Source organism: Penicillium samsonianum (genome assembly GCF_028829775.1).
Source record: "Penicillium samsonianum strain IBT 33392 chromosome Unknown utg000006l_segment0_segment0, whole genome shotgun sequence".
NCBI classification, from domain to species: Eukaryota; Fungi; Ascomycota; class Eurotiomycetes; order Eurotiales; family Aspergillaceae; genus Penicillium; species Penicillium samsonianum.
The window spans coordinates 67,547-83,945 of NW_026643264.1; the positions used below are offsets into that span (position 1 = coordinate 67,547).

The 16,399-nt window shown below is 45.1% G+C and overlaps 2 protein-coding genes across 2 annotated transcripts; one reads left to right on the forward strand and one right to left on the reverse strand.

The window, feature by feature from the left end:
- Positions 1-2,400: 2,400 nt before the first annotated feature.
- Positions 2,401-2,889, reverse strand: N7471_010286 (uncharacterized protein; the record flags this gene model as incomplete). Its single annotated transcript, XM_057283005.1, has 2 exons — positions 2,401-2,790; positions 2,833-2,889. The coding sequence occupies 2 exons, from the start codon at positions 2,887-2,889 to the stop codon at positions 2,401-2,403; spliced, it is 447 nt and encodes a 148-aa protein (XP_057131984.1).
- Positions 2,890-12,180: 9,291 nt separating this feature from the next.
- Positions 12,181-15,076, forward strand: N7471_010287 (uncharacterized protein; the record flags this gene model as incomplete). Its single annotated transcript, XM_057283006.1, has 3 exons — positions 12,181-12,495; positions 12,823-14,343; positions 14,840-15,076. The coding sequence occupies 3 exons, from the start codon at positions 12,181-12,183 to the stop codon at positions 15,074-15,076; spliced, it is 2,073 nt and encodes a 690-aa protein (XP_057131985.1).
- Positions 15,077-16,399: the final 1,323 nt, after the last annotated feature.

Genomic DNA, 16,399 nt, shown 5'->3' on the forward strand with positions numbered 1-16,399 from the left:
CCAGGCATGTTCAATAGGGTTCAAATCCGGCGAATACGGCGGCCAGTCAGTAGTAGGAATTGCATTCTCCCACAACCACGCTTTAATAATTTTAGCCGTATGAATTGGAGCGTTATCATGCATAAAGATACGCTCCGAATTCATAAAAAATTGAGGTAGGTTTTCTTCGAGGGTTTCGAGATATGACTGTGAAGAGAAGCCTTGTCGTGCGGAGAATGGATCGCGATTCATTTGATATAAATCAGAATAACCACCACCGAATATCGCTCCCCAAATCATGATTGAGATTCGTTTTGATTTCGAATAAGTGACCACGTATTCTTTTTTCCATTTTTCATTCCGGTGGTTTAGGTGGAAGACCCAACGTGCGCGCTTCCCTTTTCCAATTTCTACCGAACATTCGTCGGACCAAACCACCCGCTTCCAGTCTTCCCACGTCCAATTCCGGTGCTCTAAAGCCCAAGTAAGACGTAGAGCGGCAACTTCCGGTTTCAAATAAGGTCTTTTCCGTGCTTTCCAATGTCCGTAGCCCGAGGATTTTAACATTCGAAGGAGGGTATCATCGGATACGGTTAAACCACTTTGTTCGCGTATCTCGGAGTAAAGAATAAAGGGATCACGCGTAATCAAACGTAGTATCAAGCTTTTATTATCTTCCGATAGAATTGGGGGGCGACCGGTTCGAGGAAGGGTTTTTCCATCGGCTCGTAGGGATTGTTGATCGAGGGTAAATTGGATCGTTGAGGTAGATAAACCATGAAGCTTTGCAATTGAGGTAATTGAGCAGCCTATAGATGCCTGGCCGGTAATTTGACCCTTAGGTTTGGAGAGAGTTCAGTCTTCCTCACCCTATTAGAATTAATAGGGCCTAGGGGTGTTCTTGGAACCATGGTTGATAGTTGAAAATGGTGGGTTTATTAAGACGCGATTTAAAAACGCGGGTGTGGGGCCAATTTTACGGAAACTTTTGCGGTAGAACTGTATATCTGAATGTGCCACGCAATATGGGCTCGATTTCGATGAAATTTTGTCTTATTCTATTTAACTCATATCCCTACATTTTCATTAAATATAAACCCCCCCCCCATCCAGCTACAGCGTCAGGAATAGACGACCGAAAATTAGCGTCCAATATGCGTTATACCCGCCCTTTCTCTTCAACAGTATTCACTGTCATACCTAGCAATACTGCCCATCAATCTTATTGTCTCCTTTGCAGCAATGGCCGAGGCATCCAAAGCTAGCGCACAGAATTTCGTCAAACAGCAAGTGTACCTTGTGCACTCTACCACGGGCCCACTATTAAAATTAGAACCAAGACGAGTAATACCGAAATCATAATTTCAAAAGACTTGCTATGCGCAGAATCACCAGTCTTCACAAGAAAATTTCAATAATGGTCATTTCAAAGAGTCACAGGAGCAGGCACTCGACCTACAAGAGATGGATGATGTCATCTCAACTCGTGCTCTCGAAGCTCTTCTTCAATGGCTATACCGGGGTATCATCAGATTCGATATCGGGAGCCCCGAGGAGAACATTTCTGATACTCAATGGATGGTTTTTAACAATCTCTCTGCACGGGGCTAAAGATTTCTGATCAATATCTGAGGGTTATGATACACTCTACCAGTTCGCCGTACTACACCCCCCCCCCACCCCAAAGCAAGCTACCTCTGTCAACAAATCTTCTTATTCATGAAAGCAACACAGATTGAAAACGGTGCTTTTTGCATTTTCAAGTAGCTTGGAAATCTTCCCCTCGGCTCGTTGCGGCTTTTGATTGCTTTCCTTTGATAGATTGTTAGGCCGTGGCGTAGGAAGAATTGATAGGGAAAACTAACATGGAAGTTATTGTGTTGCGGAAAGTACAGCTCTTGAGAGGAGACCCGTTCAGGTGAGGGCGCTCGCGATCTCCTGGTGTGGTCCGTATGAAGATTCTCGTCTTCCATGTCGGAAGGAAGTAAGGCGATGTGGGAGGTAATGTTGTCTCCACGTTCGGACGAGCGAGACTGGACTTTCGTCAAAGCCAGGTGCAGCTTCTGTGTGTAATTCTGGACTCGACGGATACTTCTGGAGCTTGTCATATCGGATTTCCTTGACGATGGCTTGGGCTTTGACAGAGAATCAGGCTTGTGGTCGCTGCAATGGAGGACGACAAGATTTTGTTAATCTTCAAGTAATGGCGTCGCAAACCAATTGGCAATGATCAATTGGTCAGATGTCTAAAATCGTGCATATTCACCTCTTTACGCTCAGACAGATTTCGGTTTATTTGGATAGGCTCAAGGACCTTACATAGCCAGTCAAGAAATGCAAATTCAATCAACTTCATTCCTGCCGTTACATAGTGTACTATCAACATTCTTCCACATCTATACGATCAGAAACTGCGAACCTTCATTGACGCAAGTTTGCACTGCTCAACTCTACTGGACGAGAATCAACGCTTCCAGCAAAAGGTTCGTCCTCTCCCTCTGAAGTTGGCCGCTCTCCTGCTTTAGCTTGCTTCACCAGCGAATTGATCAATGCTTCGACGGATTTTGGTTCCCATTCGTCCAACGACACCCCTTGCCCTTTCAGGATGTAGTCCACCGCAGCTCCAAGGCTTCGATTGACGGTATATATAAGTTCGGCCACTTTCGAAGTCTCGTGCAATTCTTTGTTGGTCTCACGGTGTGACTGCCGTTCTAAAGCAAGCTCATGCTCATATTTTGCGATGATCTTTTCCGCACGAACACAACATGTGTTGAGGTGCGCAATGGTGCGAATATTCCTGAACCCGGTCAGCTAACCCAATAGGAAGCTTCTTTAGTTAAATAGAGAAATTACCGAAGTGTCCATCTCTAAAGTTTTGGGGGATGGGGTAGGAGATCGATAGCTGGCCATTGAGTGTATATCTGTCTGCGGGCGTACTGAGCACTTTTAATGGAAATGATTTCTATATACCAAACGAGAGGAGTCGTATTTATAGGCGACGGGATCTTTCGTCGTATTCCTGGACCACAAGGACTGCAATTTGCAGATCTTAACATGAGGGTTTGATTTCAGATTAAATTAAACATAGAGCCGCAATAAATTTGCAACAGCATTGCACTTTGGGCTTACATGAGCGTCTTTATTTGAGGAATCAGTTGATTACCTCGTTTGGGTATGTATTGTTTGAACATATTGAATTGGTCATAAGACAGTGCGATCTTTGTTCGTCGTTTAATCATCGCCCACTAATACTAATTGCACAATTCGCATACGTTGGACTTCATTTGCTACGGGTCTAGATCAATTGGCTGCCAACGTTCCATCCTGACAATTAAGGTTCGCATTTTGCGAGCACACCCTTTAAGGCCAAAGGCATGCCTAAGATATTCTCGCCGCTGACCATGTAGTTTGGCTTTGGGTTGGTATAATTTAACGTTCTCCGTCGGTTGCATCATGGAGATACAGTATTGACTATATTAAATGTATATTTCCTCCTGATCATCCGACGGTAAGCGTTGTCCATAACCAAGCCAAAAGTGAAACAGTATATTATGTTGGCACTTCAAAGAGAATGCAAAGTCACAGCAGAGGGGTTCTTTGTTGTGAGTAGTTCAAGGATTAGAGAATTGCGCTTGGGGTATATACATAACGTACTTTGCTTGGTGAAGCCTTCTTTTGGCTTCCGGACTCTGGCAGGTATGCTCACGCTCGGTCTGTCCAAGATAATAATAATAAAAAATGACGACAAGAAAACGCTCTCCATAAGTGCGCTCGCCTATATCTCAATATTTTCGTATGCAGATTTCTATCCGTGCCGCTATTTGCTCTGTATATGAACGGATCTGAAAACGTAGGGATGAGTGTTTCATAGTGTAACGTGCATCCCTCCGCAACCGCTGCCCGCTGTCACCGATCGTAAAAACAGTATTTTTGAGAAGAAGGACACAAATTCGTAGCATGATGGCATTCAATTATCCCAGAAAACATCACAAGGATTTGATTGATACCTGTATTATAGATTTCGCCTAATTTAAAATAAAATCACCCTCAGTATTGAATAAAATTCAGTGTAGGAACTTCCTCCCCGAAGTTATGTTGACAGAATCTGTTTTCCAATCATGCTCCACATCAATCAATTGTTGGGGCGACACTTTGTACTGCGTATTTGATCAGTGTGTAATACACCATGTATTCACGATTAATGAGGTGAAATACTTTACATTTTGCTTCCTCTTCAATTTCAAAGTACTTCGTTTGCTGACTAATGGTTATTGGTAAATCCATTACGGTCACAATGTGATGACCCTGTTCTGTATTAAAATTGTTCATTCTTGAGGAGCCCAAAGTCTGGGCCTGTTCCTTCTCAACGATTGTAACCCATCTCAGCGACGGTTGGGGAGAATATCGCAGGCTGTATGCATTGTTTCGTGGTGGATGCCATCGGAATCAAGTGCAGAAATCGGGCGACTTTGATAATCCGGGACAAAATGGGTGGGTAACTGTCGGCGTCGCGCCAACCGGCTTCACCTCGGCCTTGCACGGCCAGTGCGCATATCAACGCACACTCGTAATCCTCTACCCGTGTACGCTGGTTTAATAATTCCATACAAAACTCTAAACATGCTGCATCGATGGCGGATACTTCGAATTGTGCCCGATTGTCGGGTGTGTCGCGGTCGGCACGTCCGAACTGGTAAAATTCGTCCTCACTCTCCTGACTCGGAACGGGATTGGCGCCGCGCGAACTGTTGGCGGACTTCGGTTCTGGCGAATTGCGAACTGGCGAACTGGGTCGGCTGGACTGGGCAACCGCCTGCGCTTCGTCCCACAACTTCTCCCACGCACGCTGCTGTCGCCAGGTGATCGAATACTTCGGACTGCTCCACTCGTGCGGAACCTGCGTGCGCGCGAAAAACATCAACACCTGCTGCCACGGGATGCTGTGTTTAACGATGGCCTCTTCCACCATATACGCCTGCTGCGGCTTGGTGGGCGTCTTGTCGCGCTCGACCCGCACAGCTTCGACCTGGATGGTGTGGCCCACGCGCGCGCTGACTTTTTGGCTTATGCGGGCCACGGCGGCCATGGACTCCCAAATCTCGGCCGTGGTTAATGCGGCCTCGCTACGGTCCTCGGGATCGGGTTGTTGGACGCACTGGACCAAATCGTCGGGGTTCAACTCGGACAAATACACGGCCCACTGCGTGCGACGCAGCCACGGGTTCGCTTCGTCTCGCTGGCCAGATTCGATCTGGATGGGCTGATTGATGTGCTGCTGGTACAGCTCTTCCATCTTGTCGAGCTCCGCGTGGATCTGGGACGCCTGATGAATGGGACGTTCAACTGGTGGATTCTGGTCCGTACTACGGCCCTGTATGTGGATGTAATGCCGGCCAGTGCCTTGGTTAAACGCCTGCTGGTATACCACCGTACGGCTGAACTGCTGTACCTATTGCTATGCCGTATCGCGGGCTGCGGCCCGGGGACGACCTTTGCTGCTACTGGGCTTCCACCCGTGCTTCTCACGCCAGTGGCGCTTCATACCGTCGACGCTGCGGACCACATACCCGCATTCGGATGCACGGGTGCACAATAAACCATCGCTATAAACTGGCAATCCGGGAATGGAATCGTGGACGGTGGTGGGCACTTCCCAACCTTCACTCTCCTGCACTCCGTTCCACTGCTGGATGGCGGGCGTGCTGTAACTGCCTTCCGGCGGGCAACCCCAGTCTATGTTGAGCTCCCTGGATGTGACGACTGATCTCACTCGGTCTGACTCCGATTTGGCACTGTTTGCAAATAATAATGGGGAATTCCTGCGGTTTGGTAAAAATTTGGTTCTCCATGTTGTGTGTCGATATATATTTATAAATGTATACAACAAATATCGAAATTGTACAACAAACTGGGGTGCGCAAACGTTCAAGGTTGCTTGATGGATATGAAACGTCGAACAAGTAGTTTTATTGATTTATTGCATTCGTTTAATCTAATTTGATTTAATTTATTCGGAGTTAAAGCTAAAAAAAAAGCTGGCCTACAAATGCTGCAAGTGAGATCCTCAAAAATACCGCCGAAATCTGCATAATTTATGCTACGCGTGACTTGTTGATGTTTGCACTATTTGACGACCCCAGGGGGAGGGTCGTGACCCTCAGGGTCGGGTCATACTCCTAACGACCCGGACCGGGTAGTCAGGGTTACCCGCGGGTCGTGGCGAGGTCTACATGTAAAGCGGAACAGATTGGCGCATAATACGAAAATCTGAACTGTTTGGGTTTTCCATTATGAAAATTGAGGCGATCATTTTTTCCATAGAATGGAAATATTCTATTGGTTGGCCAGGCCTTTTAAAGCGAAGATTCCGAACCGTCGGCAAGTCGTCGAATCGTGTCGTCTTGGCTCCGATCATCGTGAAACTTCCAATCATTCAATAGTGAATGGTTGCATTGGAGCGAACCGAACACTGCACTAAGCTGTTATAGCGGTAGATGCGCTTTCACCCGCGTTTTCATTGACTGGAGTCGACTGTATGTATGCCTGGATGCCAAGGCCATAAGATTATTCTCCTGCATGAAACCCACGTCTGTCCGTGAAAGTCCACAGGATCGTCTCAGCCACCTGTATTTTCCCGTGTCTGTCCGCGAAAGTCCGCGGGATTGTCTCCCCCAGCGTTTCGCCTGCATGCGTTCGAGTGGGGTACGCCGGCCAAAGAATTGGCCGCTTGTAGGTCCAGGGGCCGGCGAACTCAGTTCCAGTGGGTGTACAAGGATGCATCTGGACTCGAATCCAGGGAAAGGCCTGTCCGTACTTGTGGGGCACTGGCCAAGTCAACAAACGCGGATGCTTGGCCTACTTCCGCACGTTAGCCAAACACTGGTATTCTCTGAAAGTCTGCAGGATGAGCCCCAACGTATAACCCGCTCGTATAGTTTCCTGGTAGACCATGCTACGCGGTCCATCCAATCAAGTTACTGGTAGGAACGAGACATTTTATTGCAGCGCCCCAGCCACGTTCCACCAATGGCACGACCCAAATCTACCACTGTAGCTAGGAGCAAAAGTAAGCCAACTCGATCAGGGTGTAGTTTTCAGGAAACCCGGCCGTTCAGTTGGCTCCATTTTAGAAAATAGAATAATGTAGAAGAATCAATGAGAAGGACAAAAAATAAAAAAGCCTGGTCCCCTTCAAGTTGACAATCGCCCACATTTTCTCCATCCTAGCGTCCTGACACATCATGTCTGGCTTTTGGGAACCCAATAAAAACCGGCGCGCCGGGTTCCCGGGCTATCACAGATGCACGCAAGCCCGTTCCTGGGCACCCGGCTGAGATCGTGCCCCCGCTAAGGCACTGGCTCCTGTAATGTGCTCAGCTCCCTTCCTTTTTCTAGCATCATCTTTCTCACGTATTAGATCCGTCATATTCTCTGCCTTTTGGCCCTTTCTGATTTCGCAAATCATTAGGGCTGAACACGTTACTGGGGCTTCCATCACACTTCGATTTCTATATAATGCGCCGCGCTTTCACTGCTGAAATTGATTCTAGCCCTGGCATCCCCTTATACTTGCTGTTTACTGCTGAACAACACAACATACATATTGCTGTGGCTGTGTGGACGTAGCATAGCTAGACCATAGCACTGAGTCGTTATCGCTACAATAGTACCCGGACTCGTCTCTGAACATGCATGGATGACTATTAGTGTGTGCGCTTTGGAAATCGTTGTTCTAGACCTATCGCACTCTGGCTTGCAGGGGTGTCGGAAAAGGGGCTCATGCCGGCAAGTTCATATCCCCTGTGTGAAAAAAAGCGCCAGGTAGGCATGGGTACCGCTTGACTCATTTGAATGATCTGTGTACAATAAATTCGTCGATAGGCTTGCTAATGCGGCAGTGCTGAAAGCGTCTGCGGTGTTGCAGTAAGTAAGTGCGTAGGCAACGTACTTTCTCTAGGCAGAGGCTACGCGTAAGATGGATCATATTTTGTAGGCCCATCCTACGAGTGACGCCTGATACTCGTAATCTCCCTGTATGTCTGCGGTACATTCCATTGCCAGCGTTTTTACTGGTATCCCTGACCGTAAAGACGGGAATTGGGACGTGCCGTTATGGTACTGATGCCCGGTTTGAGACGTGGGGCATATCATCACAACCCCCTGAAGAGACAACGCCATGGCTGTCTAGCGGTGTGCCCTGACATTGAAGGCCCCTTTCTTTCTTTCCTTAAATTTCCTAACATGCGTGGAATGCCCCTTTATTCCATGGTCACCACCCTATGGGCAATAATTCTTGGTTTCTTTCATCTTTTGTCTCGTTCCAGACCCGCGCCGCTTGATAATCGCTTTCTCAGAGATTCATCTTAAAAGTCACTTGGTTATTCGTAGGTGAAAGCCGCTTCTTACCAGATTCAATTATGCTGACTGATGCCCGTTTTCTAGTCCTCGAGCATTTCGAATATTTCCGTCTACTCAAGGAAGATGTCACAACGCCTAGCAGCTGAAAGCAATCCAGACAAATTACTATCCACAGCAGGGGCGGGGGGTTCCGGGCTAAATAACCCGGAAATTAGGGGGATTTTCGTTACGCTTGGGGGTTTTGATGAATTTCTGAAAATAAAGGAAGGAACGTGGCAGGAAGAGGTAGGATCTACCGAACAGAGATGTCTACTGGAAGGCACTGTGTTCCTTGGATATATGTATTCATTGAACCAACAACCATATCTTTTAAAGGACCTTCTGGAGCGGGCTATTGCGGAATCGAAGCATAGTCTCACGAAACCTGAACTCGATAGAGTCATCGATGAATCTTTGGGAGAAGAGTCGCTTGTTGAAGAAAAACTCGATCAAGCCATCATTTCCCTATGGGATGGACGTGGTAACGCGGAAAGAAATCTCCATCAAGCTTTCGCTCTCCTTCGTCGAAAAGTTCTCCTGGATAGAAGAGAACACTCTCTTCTATAAAAAAAGAGGCTCTTGACGCTATTGCTGCAGCTTTGGGAAAAGGATATCGAGTTTCTTTTCTACTCTTCACAAGTTTCTAGAAAGACCGGTAACCCTTTTGGAGTAAGCTACGGTTCCGCAGGACTGGCGTACTTGAGGCATAAGCATCGAGGAAAAGGTTGGTCCTTTTTGGGAAGCCAAGCAAGATTTCATTACAGATCCTCCATCCCTTACTCTTTTTTTTGTGACATTCTGTATTTACCTGTCCTCCCTTACGTTACTGAATCCTTTGAGCCGTCTTCTTACAGTCATCGATTTTGCTGGTAAGCTTCCTGAAACAGCCTCAGTAGTCCGCTGAACTTGACTAGCCTTCTACGGGCAGGATAAAGCAGCTAAATGAAAACTAGAAGACGAAATTCGTAGTGCTTGTCTAGACTATGGGTTTTTCCAACTGCGTAACCACGGCGTTCCTGAGAATCGTCAAAGGGGGATATTGCGTCAATCTGAGAATTACTGGGCGAAGTCAAGGAAACATACAACAAAGGTATGTAATATACCCTACAGGAGATGAAGGTAACACGATGGCAATGTTGACTCGTGGAAAGATGTCGGCGAATTCAATCGCGGCTATGAACGGCTACGGTCCCAGAACTTTGAAACGCTCACCAAGGGGGATGTAAAAGAAGGTCACTTCTTGACACAAGACCTTCCCCTTGACGACCCTTATGTTCGAGCGACGAAGTGGGCCCAGGAGCCGAATAAAGAGCAGAAGGCGCTCGAGGAATCGGTCAACCAATCCAGATAAGCTGCCACTAGCGGTATGTTCCAGAAGACCGTTGCATCGCTTGCCCGGAAGTCAATAAAGTACTTTCGGAGAGACTCGTGAGTTAGGATCCGATCCAGCATCCAACGTTCGCCGGTGGTTGGGAGTAAACTGTGATTCTTCTTATGCTTCAAAAACTTTTGACCGCGCTGGTTATTCACTGGATCATCATTTAATTGCTGCAATGGAAGTTCCGGCACTATATCCGCTCGTTTCTCGCCTTCTTCGAGCAGAAAAAGTCTTTCCAGTTCGTACTGCGTGAGTTCGACTTGGGCTCGGATAAACCCCCGTTCTCACTTTCTTCCATTTTGGCCCCCGCTCGGCTGTTTTCTTTTGCATAGACTCTTTTCTGTTATGTATAAAACTCGCAACTGTTTTGCTATGGAGAGCTTAACCTATTGGAAAACTAAGTATACCATTCGCCATCCGGACGCCAAATGGCCTCAGTAGACTTCGCCATAAACCGCAAAACCCATAAACCGCCCCACCCCAAACCGCAATTGGGGCGGGTTTTGGGGCGAGGTCTAGAAACCGCAATGGTTTATGGTTTTTTAAATAGAAACCGCAATGGTTCTTGGGGCCCCAAATGGTTTATTAATTACAGGCCTAATAATTTTGGTAAACCTTATACATATATAAATCTAAATATGTCATTAATTTAGTAGTAATTTAAGGTCATAGGTGATAAAAATCGGTACTAGTGGATTACAATACGGTAATTAATTATAATGAATTTTATGCAAAATTATGCAAAATTATGCAAAAATGGGTTTTAAATGGTTTTTTTGGGGCCCCAACAGAACCCATCAAAAACCGCAGTGCGGTTGCGGTTTGGCCGATTCCAAACCGCACCCAACGCGGTTTGGGGGTTGGGGCGAGGGTTTGGCCCCAATTGCGGTTTATGGCGAAGTCTAGGCCTCAGTGCCTACCAGCGCCTGATAATGATATAGTAAAGCAGTATCAACTCACATAAAGGGCCAAAGTTATGCATGGCATCTATCGACGATATGTATTGTTATATAACGAAGGGTAGTCCGTGCTGGGTGTCCCAGGGGTTATGAGAGCGTTGACGATGCAAAAGTTTTGAACACACTATAATATGATGAGCGGATGTATTTTGCGTTAGATAATGCTCGGACAAAACTACATAACATAATGGTTAGATAACTATTTTACCACAAACCTTCTATACGGATGGAGGGCTTTCCACGATGAAATATGCCTAAAAGTGGTTTTAATCTGGACCAACTTACAGGGGACATATAATACAGGTATAATATCGAATACTAAGGTTGCATACATGGTGGAAACAGGGTATATTACTCAGAAAATCATGTGACCATTGGTACCATCCATACCATACAAAAGTGCATATTACAGTTAGTCATCTATGTCCGCACAGAATGTTGAAACCGCGGGTTTTGTCATTTTTAGTTAGTTAGAGATTCCAATATATCTGATTTTGTCCATACGTTGTAATACAGCCAGATTTCTGTCAGAAGGTCCTCTGTCGAGTTCCAACCGGTCTAATGGATAGTGTTGTGATATGTGGCTGATGCAGATCAGGAACCATGCCGAACGATCGGAATTGATCCCGAATTATGTATACGAAGAATCAAGTTGATTGGAAATCAACTCGACCTTCTCGTTGTATATACAGCCTCATGTTTCCCTCTGAATACATAATACTTAGTCTTCTTTTGAACTACAACAATATTCAGAAGCCGATTTGCTGCATATTCACTATTCATTGGCTGGGGTTGCCTGGCACTTCCTGATTCTATGCTAATGGAAGCGGATAGATACCCTCCAGTCCTTTTCTCTCAATGTGGCCGCCCCCAGATGGTCCTCATGCCCGGAAGCGTCCGAGTAGACCACTAGGGGTGTTCCCGATACGATATCGGCAGAATTTCTCCATATCGGGTATCGTATCGGCTACTACAAATAGCTTCAAAAGATTATCGGTTATCGTATCGGCTCACAAAATTGTCTACCGATAACTAACGGCCGATAATATCGGATTTCAGCCGATATTATCGGTAGTATGCAGGTATTACTTGTATAATTAATAGTACTACCTTGAAAATTTTTCTTAAAATCCTGCTGCCTTCCAACTTGTAGACCTGGCTTTGAACCTCCGCATGGGTCCCTACCCTGGAACCTCGACCCGCCAAGGGAACCGCCAAGGACCCTCGATTTTACATAAAGGTGTATAAATAATGGTTTATAAGCAAGTTATTTCCTAATTAGGGTGAGTCATACATATATAATTTTAGTGGAGGTTCCAGGGTCTGGATTTTAGACCCTCCTTGGCGCCAAGGAGGGTCCAAGTGGAGGTTCAAAGCCAGGTCTACTTCCAAGTTCCAACCACACACCCCCCACCCCTCCTACCACCAACTTCCAATTTCCCAAGCATCCTGATTACTATCTTCGTCATGGCATACAATGGCAATGAGGACCTGCAAATGACTACACGAAGGCAGGCACGAGTTGACTATGAATTGCTCAATGGTGGCCCTGATTCCCCTGAAGGAGTTCTACCATCAGACCAAATCACTGAATCTGATATATCTCAATTTTCTTCACAGTCGCCATGGCACTTCAATTCTACCTCTACCGATCAAGAATCTCTAGCCTTCTCAGAGATTTCACCTCATGAATCTGCCTCACAAACCTTTACCCGGAAGATCAAGAAACCTCGCCCAGCACCGACTACCGATTGGATTTGGGATTACTTCTCTACAACTGAGGTATGCCGTGAGTGGAAAGTCCTCCGTACAGGGAAACCAAGGACTGTCGACATGGATATCCAATGTACAGTTATCGATGAGAAAACTGGTCTACAGTGTAGTTGGAAAACCTCGGAATCACAAAGGCAGTCATCAACCTCGAATATGCAGCGTCATCTTGAGAGAAAACACTCAGTTCTTCCACCTCAAAGTTCAACTTAAAAGCAAAAAGATATCCGCCAAGTCTTCAAAAAACAAGGGAATCTCTCAATCCAAGAGCATCTTGAACGGAACATACTTCGATGGGTTATTCAAGACAAGCAAGCTTTTCTAGTCATTGAATCTCAGGCTTTTCAGCAAATCTTTGAAGATATTCCAGGAATCACTCTACCATTCACATCTCGATCAACTGTGAGTCGACGATTACAAGAGCAATTCAAAACCCAACGATCCTTGTTGAAGGAGGACTTAGCTACTACATGCAAAACAATTGCATTATCTCTTGATATATGGACAAGTCAGAATCACTATCCTATCCTTGGTATCATTGGTCACTGGCTTACAGAGGATTTTCACTATCGTGAAGAAACTCTAGAGTTCTGTGAAATCTTTGGACCTCATACAGGGGAAAATATTGCTACTGTGGTTCACAAGGCCTTAGTGGAATTGGATCTCACGTCAAAGTTGACTACAATTACTGGGGATAATGCCTCAAATGTTCAAGAGATGGTTTCTGAGTTATGGTATCTTTTGGAACTGAATCAGAATTCTTTACAACCAATTCGATTTTCTGGACCTAATAGCTATATTCGCTGTCTGGCTCATATCTTGAACCTCATTGTGAAAGATATTCTTCGTTCCTTGAAAGCTGGAAGTGTTTCAGAGGCCAATTCGATCTGTGATAATCTAAAATCCAGGAATCCCCAATCGACCTCATCATCAAGCTCTCCATCTATCTCATCTCAATCAGCATTAGCCAAACTCCGGATTCTTGCTATTTGGATTTCTCGCAGTCCTCAACGGAGGCAAGACTGGAAGTCAATCTGTGATGAGATGAAGCTCGATGATAAATTCATTGAGTATGATGTAGAAACACGGTGGAATTCTACCTTTCGAATGCTTAATGATGGGATACAAGCTCGAGCTCAGATCAATCGATTCTGTGCTGTACAGGGTGAAATTCCTCCCTTTACCAATGCAGAATGGGAACGACTTAGTCAGATTCATAAAGCTCTCAAAACCTTTAATGACTTGACGCACTTGGTATCTATATCAAGGCCACAGATCAGCCTCACTGTCCCAATTTACTATAAGCTTCATGATCTTTTACGGGATGATGCCTTAGTGGGATATGATGATGATATTGCCAATGCAATAAGGGCAGGCATGAAGAAGTACCAAAAGTACTATGACTTCATGGATAACTCTGAAGCTTATTATACGGCATTAATGCTTGATCCTCAGCTCAAATGTGATCTCATACTTCATGAGATGGTAGATCAAAAGGCTGCCCAATTGATTATACGGGAGACTCGTCGGATGCTCCATAAGAGATATCCACCACTTCCACAATCAATTCCATCCTCGCTTTCACAGACAAATCTAGACTCGAATCCACAGTCAATTCCAGGCTTGACTCAGGAAGATTCTCTCAATCGCAAAACAATGCGGTTATGGATGCTGAAAAAGCTACAGCCTCAGGAATATCAATTTGTTTCTGATATTGATCAGTACTTTGATAGTCCTCGGGTTACTATCACAGGCGCAGAGGATCCAGACTGGCTCTGCAATTGGTGGCGTACCCATAAGGGTGAATACCCTCAAATGGCAGAGGCTGCAAGGGAATTTCTTGCGATCCCAGCTTCAGAGGTATCAGTTGAGAGATTATTTAGTGGAGGGAGAGATCTTTTGGGAGTTCGAAGGCATAGTTTAGGGGCAGATACTATGAGGATATTGATGTTGATGAAAGATATTGTTTAGTTAACTAGTGAATTTATTGCTTAGTTTGGTTAGTTCGTTGAATGAATTCATTGATTGGTTAGCTATAGTTAGTTATTGCAGTAACTAGGAGCAGAGTAGGATTAAGAATTTAAGATCGTTGAACTATTCAAAAGAGGCAATACATGCATGGATGACATATATATATATATATACATGTATGCATGCAATAACTAGTTATAACTTATAAACAAGCGTAATTAGGCTAGCTTACAGGTCTACCGATATTATCGGCGCAGGTTTTTAGTAGCCGATAAAAAAACCGATAAATTATCGGCTACTACTAATATCTTCTAAAAGTTATCGGTTTTTTTATCGGCTACTAAAAACCTATACCGATAATTAACGGCCGATAATATCGGTACAGGTTTGTATCGGAATTATCGGTAAAATCCGATATCGGGAACAGCCCTACGCAGAAGTTCGACACAAGCTACAAAGCCTGACAGATAGACCCCTTACACCGCAACCCCTTTCCGAACCATGCGCCCAGAACGGCCACGATGAGATCCTTCGCGAAATTCAATCCTTGCGCGTTGCAATCAGTCCTGCAGACCCCACCACGGGATCTCCGTCCTATGCAGATGTTGCCCGCACTCCCTAGACTTGAGGTAAATCTAACGGCCTGCGTAGCCAGCCTCAAAGTTTATGACAATTCAACAAAAACACACAGGGAATTGACTAATCTTTTCAGGTGGAACATTTCAATGTGGCTGGAAAGCGGAAAGTAAGATTTGCGGACAGAAAATGCTGGGGGCTGGTAATTAAATCAGTTTATCAACCAGATTGCATGGGCGAGAGAGGGGAGGGGTGATCCGACGGGGTAGTTAACCTAGTCAACTAATTTCTATGCAAACAATTAGTTTTTACAGTGGTTCAACCGGCCTGGCCTCACAATTTGGTTTATTTGGTCATATTGAGATCTTAGGGAATTGTGATGGCGTGCAAAACGAGTAACTTCAAACCTCGGCTGAGCAGATTGTTCATTTCATCAGATCTACACTCCACTCTCCCTGCCATCACTTAATTACCTGTTTATTACTGTAGTTCTCTAGTTGCTCCATGCAATAAACCTTCAATTGATGTAACCAGCCATCCGAATTTCCTGCCAAAAATTAATTTTCTGACTTACCAGCCCACTTTGTTGGCCAGAGCAGTAGCTAGCCCTGCTTTTGTGTTTTTATTCCTTGGATTTTATCTCTCTGTGTATTTTGTTAATTTGAATCGTGTTTCCCAGGCAGCTTCGGCACTCTGCTCGTACGGTGAACCCCTCCCTTTGGCATTTTCAATAACGAAAATGTCTCCTAAGATAGTAAGATCCCAGGAACAAAGGTGACTTGTGCAACACAGTCCAGTGTCATTTTGAGGGTGGTCAATTGATCATTTGACCCACTTATTTGGCAAGGAAATTTTTCTAGGTGAACATTCAACATTTATTTATGAAGGGAAGTAGACAACGGATAAAAAATCGCACATTTTTGTAAACTCCTATTATGTACCAGAACCACTAGAAGCGATGTCTTTAATGATCTATTCGCTTCAATAAGAAATGGCCATCAATAAAGAGTTTGCCAGGGAAACGGTTTTCGCTAGAGCCCAGCCATTGAACAAAGACTGTTGTGATGTTTGAGCTAATGTGGAAGGTCATGAAAATGCACGATTTTTCAATCACTAGTTCCTCCCCATTTTCAGTCTCCAATGATTGTGCAGCGGCTTACACACGTATTTTTTCAATAGTCTATTCGTACAACTCGTCGGGGTCGGATTGTAATGATATGCAATTCACATCTTTTCCTATATTTCTCAGCCCTCTAAAACTTATTGCGGACTATCTTCGCATTTTGTTTAATTGCTAATGATTTATGGCTGCTGTTCTGAAACATCGAGAAATATATAGTTCGAAAACAGGAAGGCATCATCTCCGATC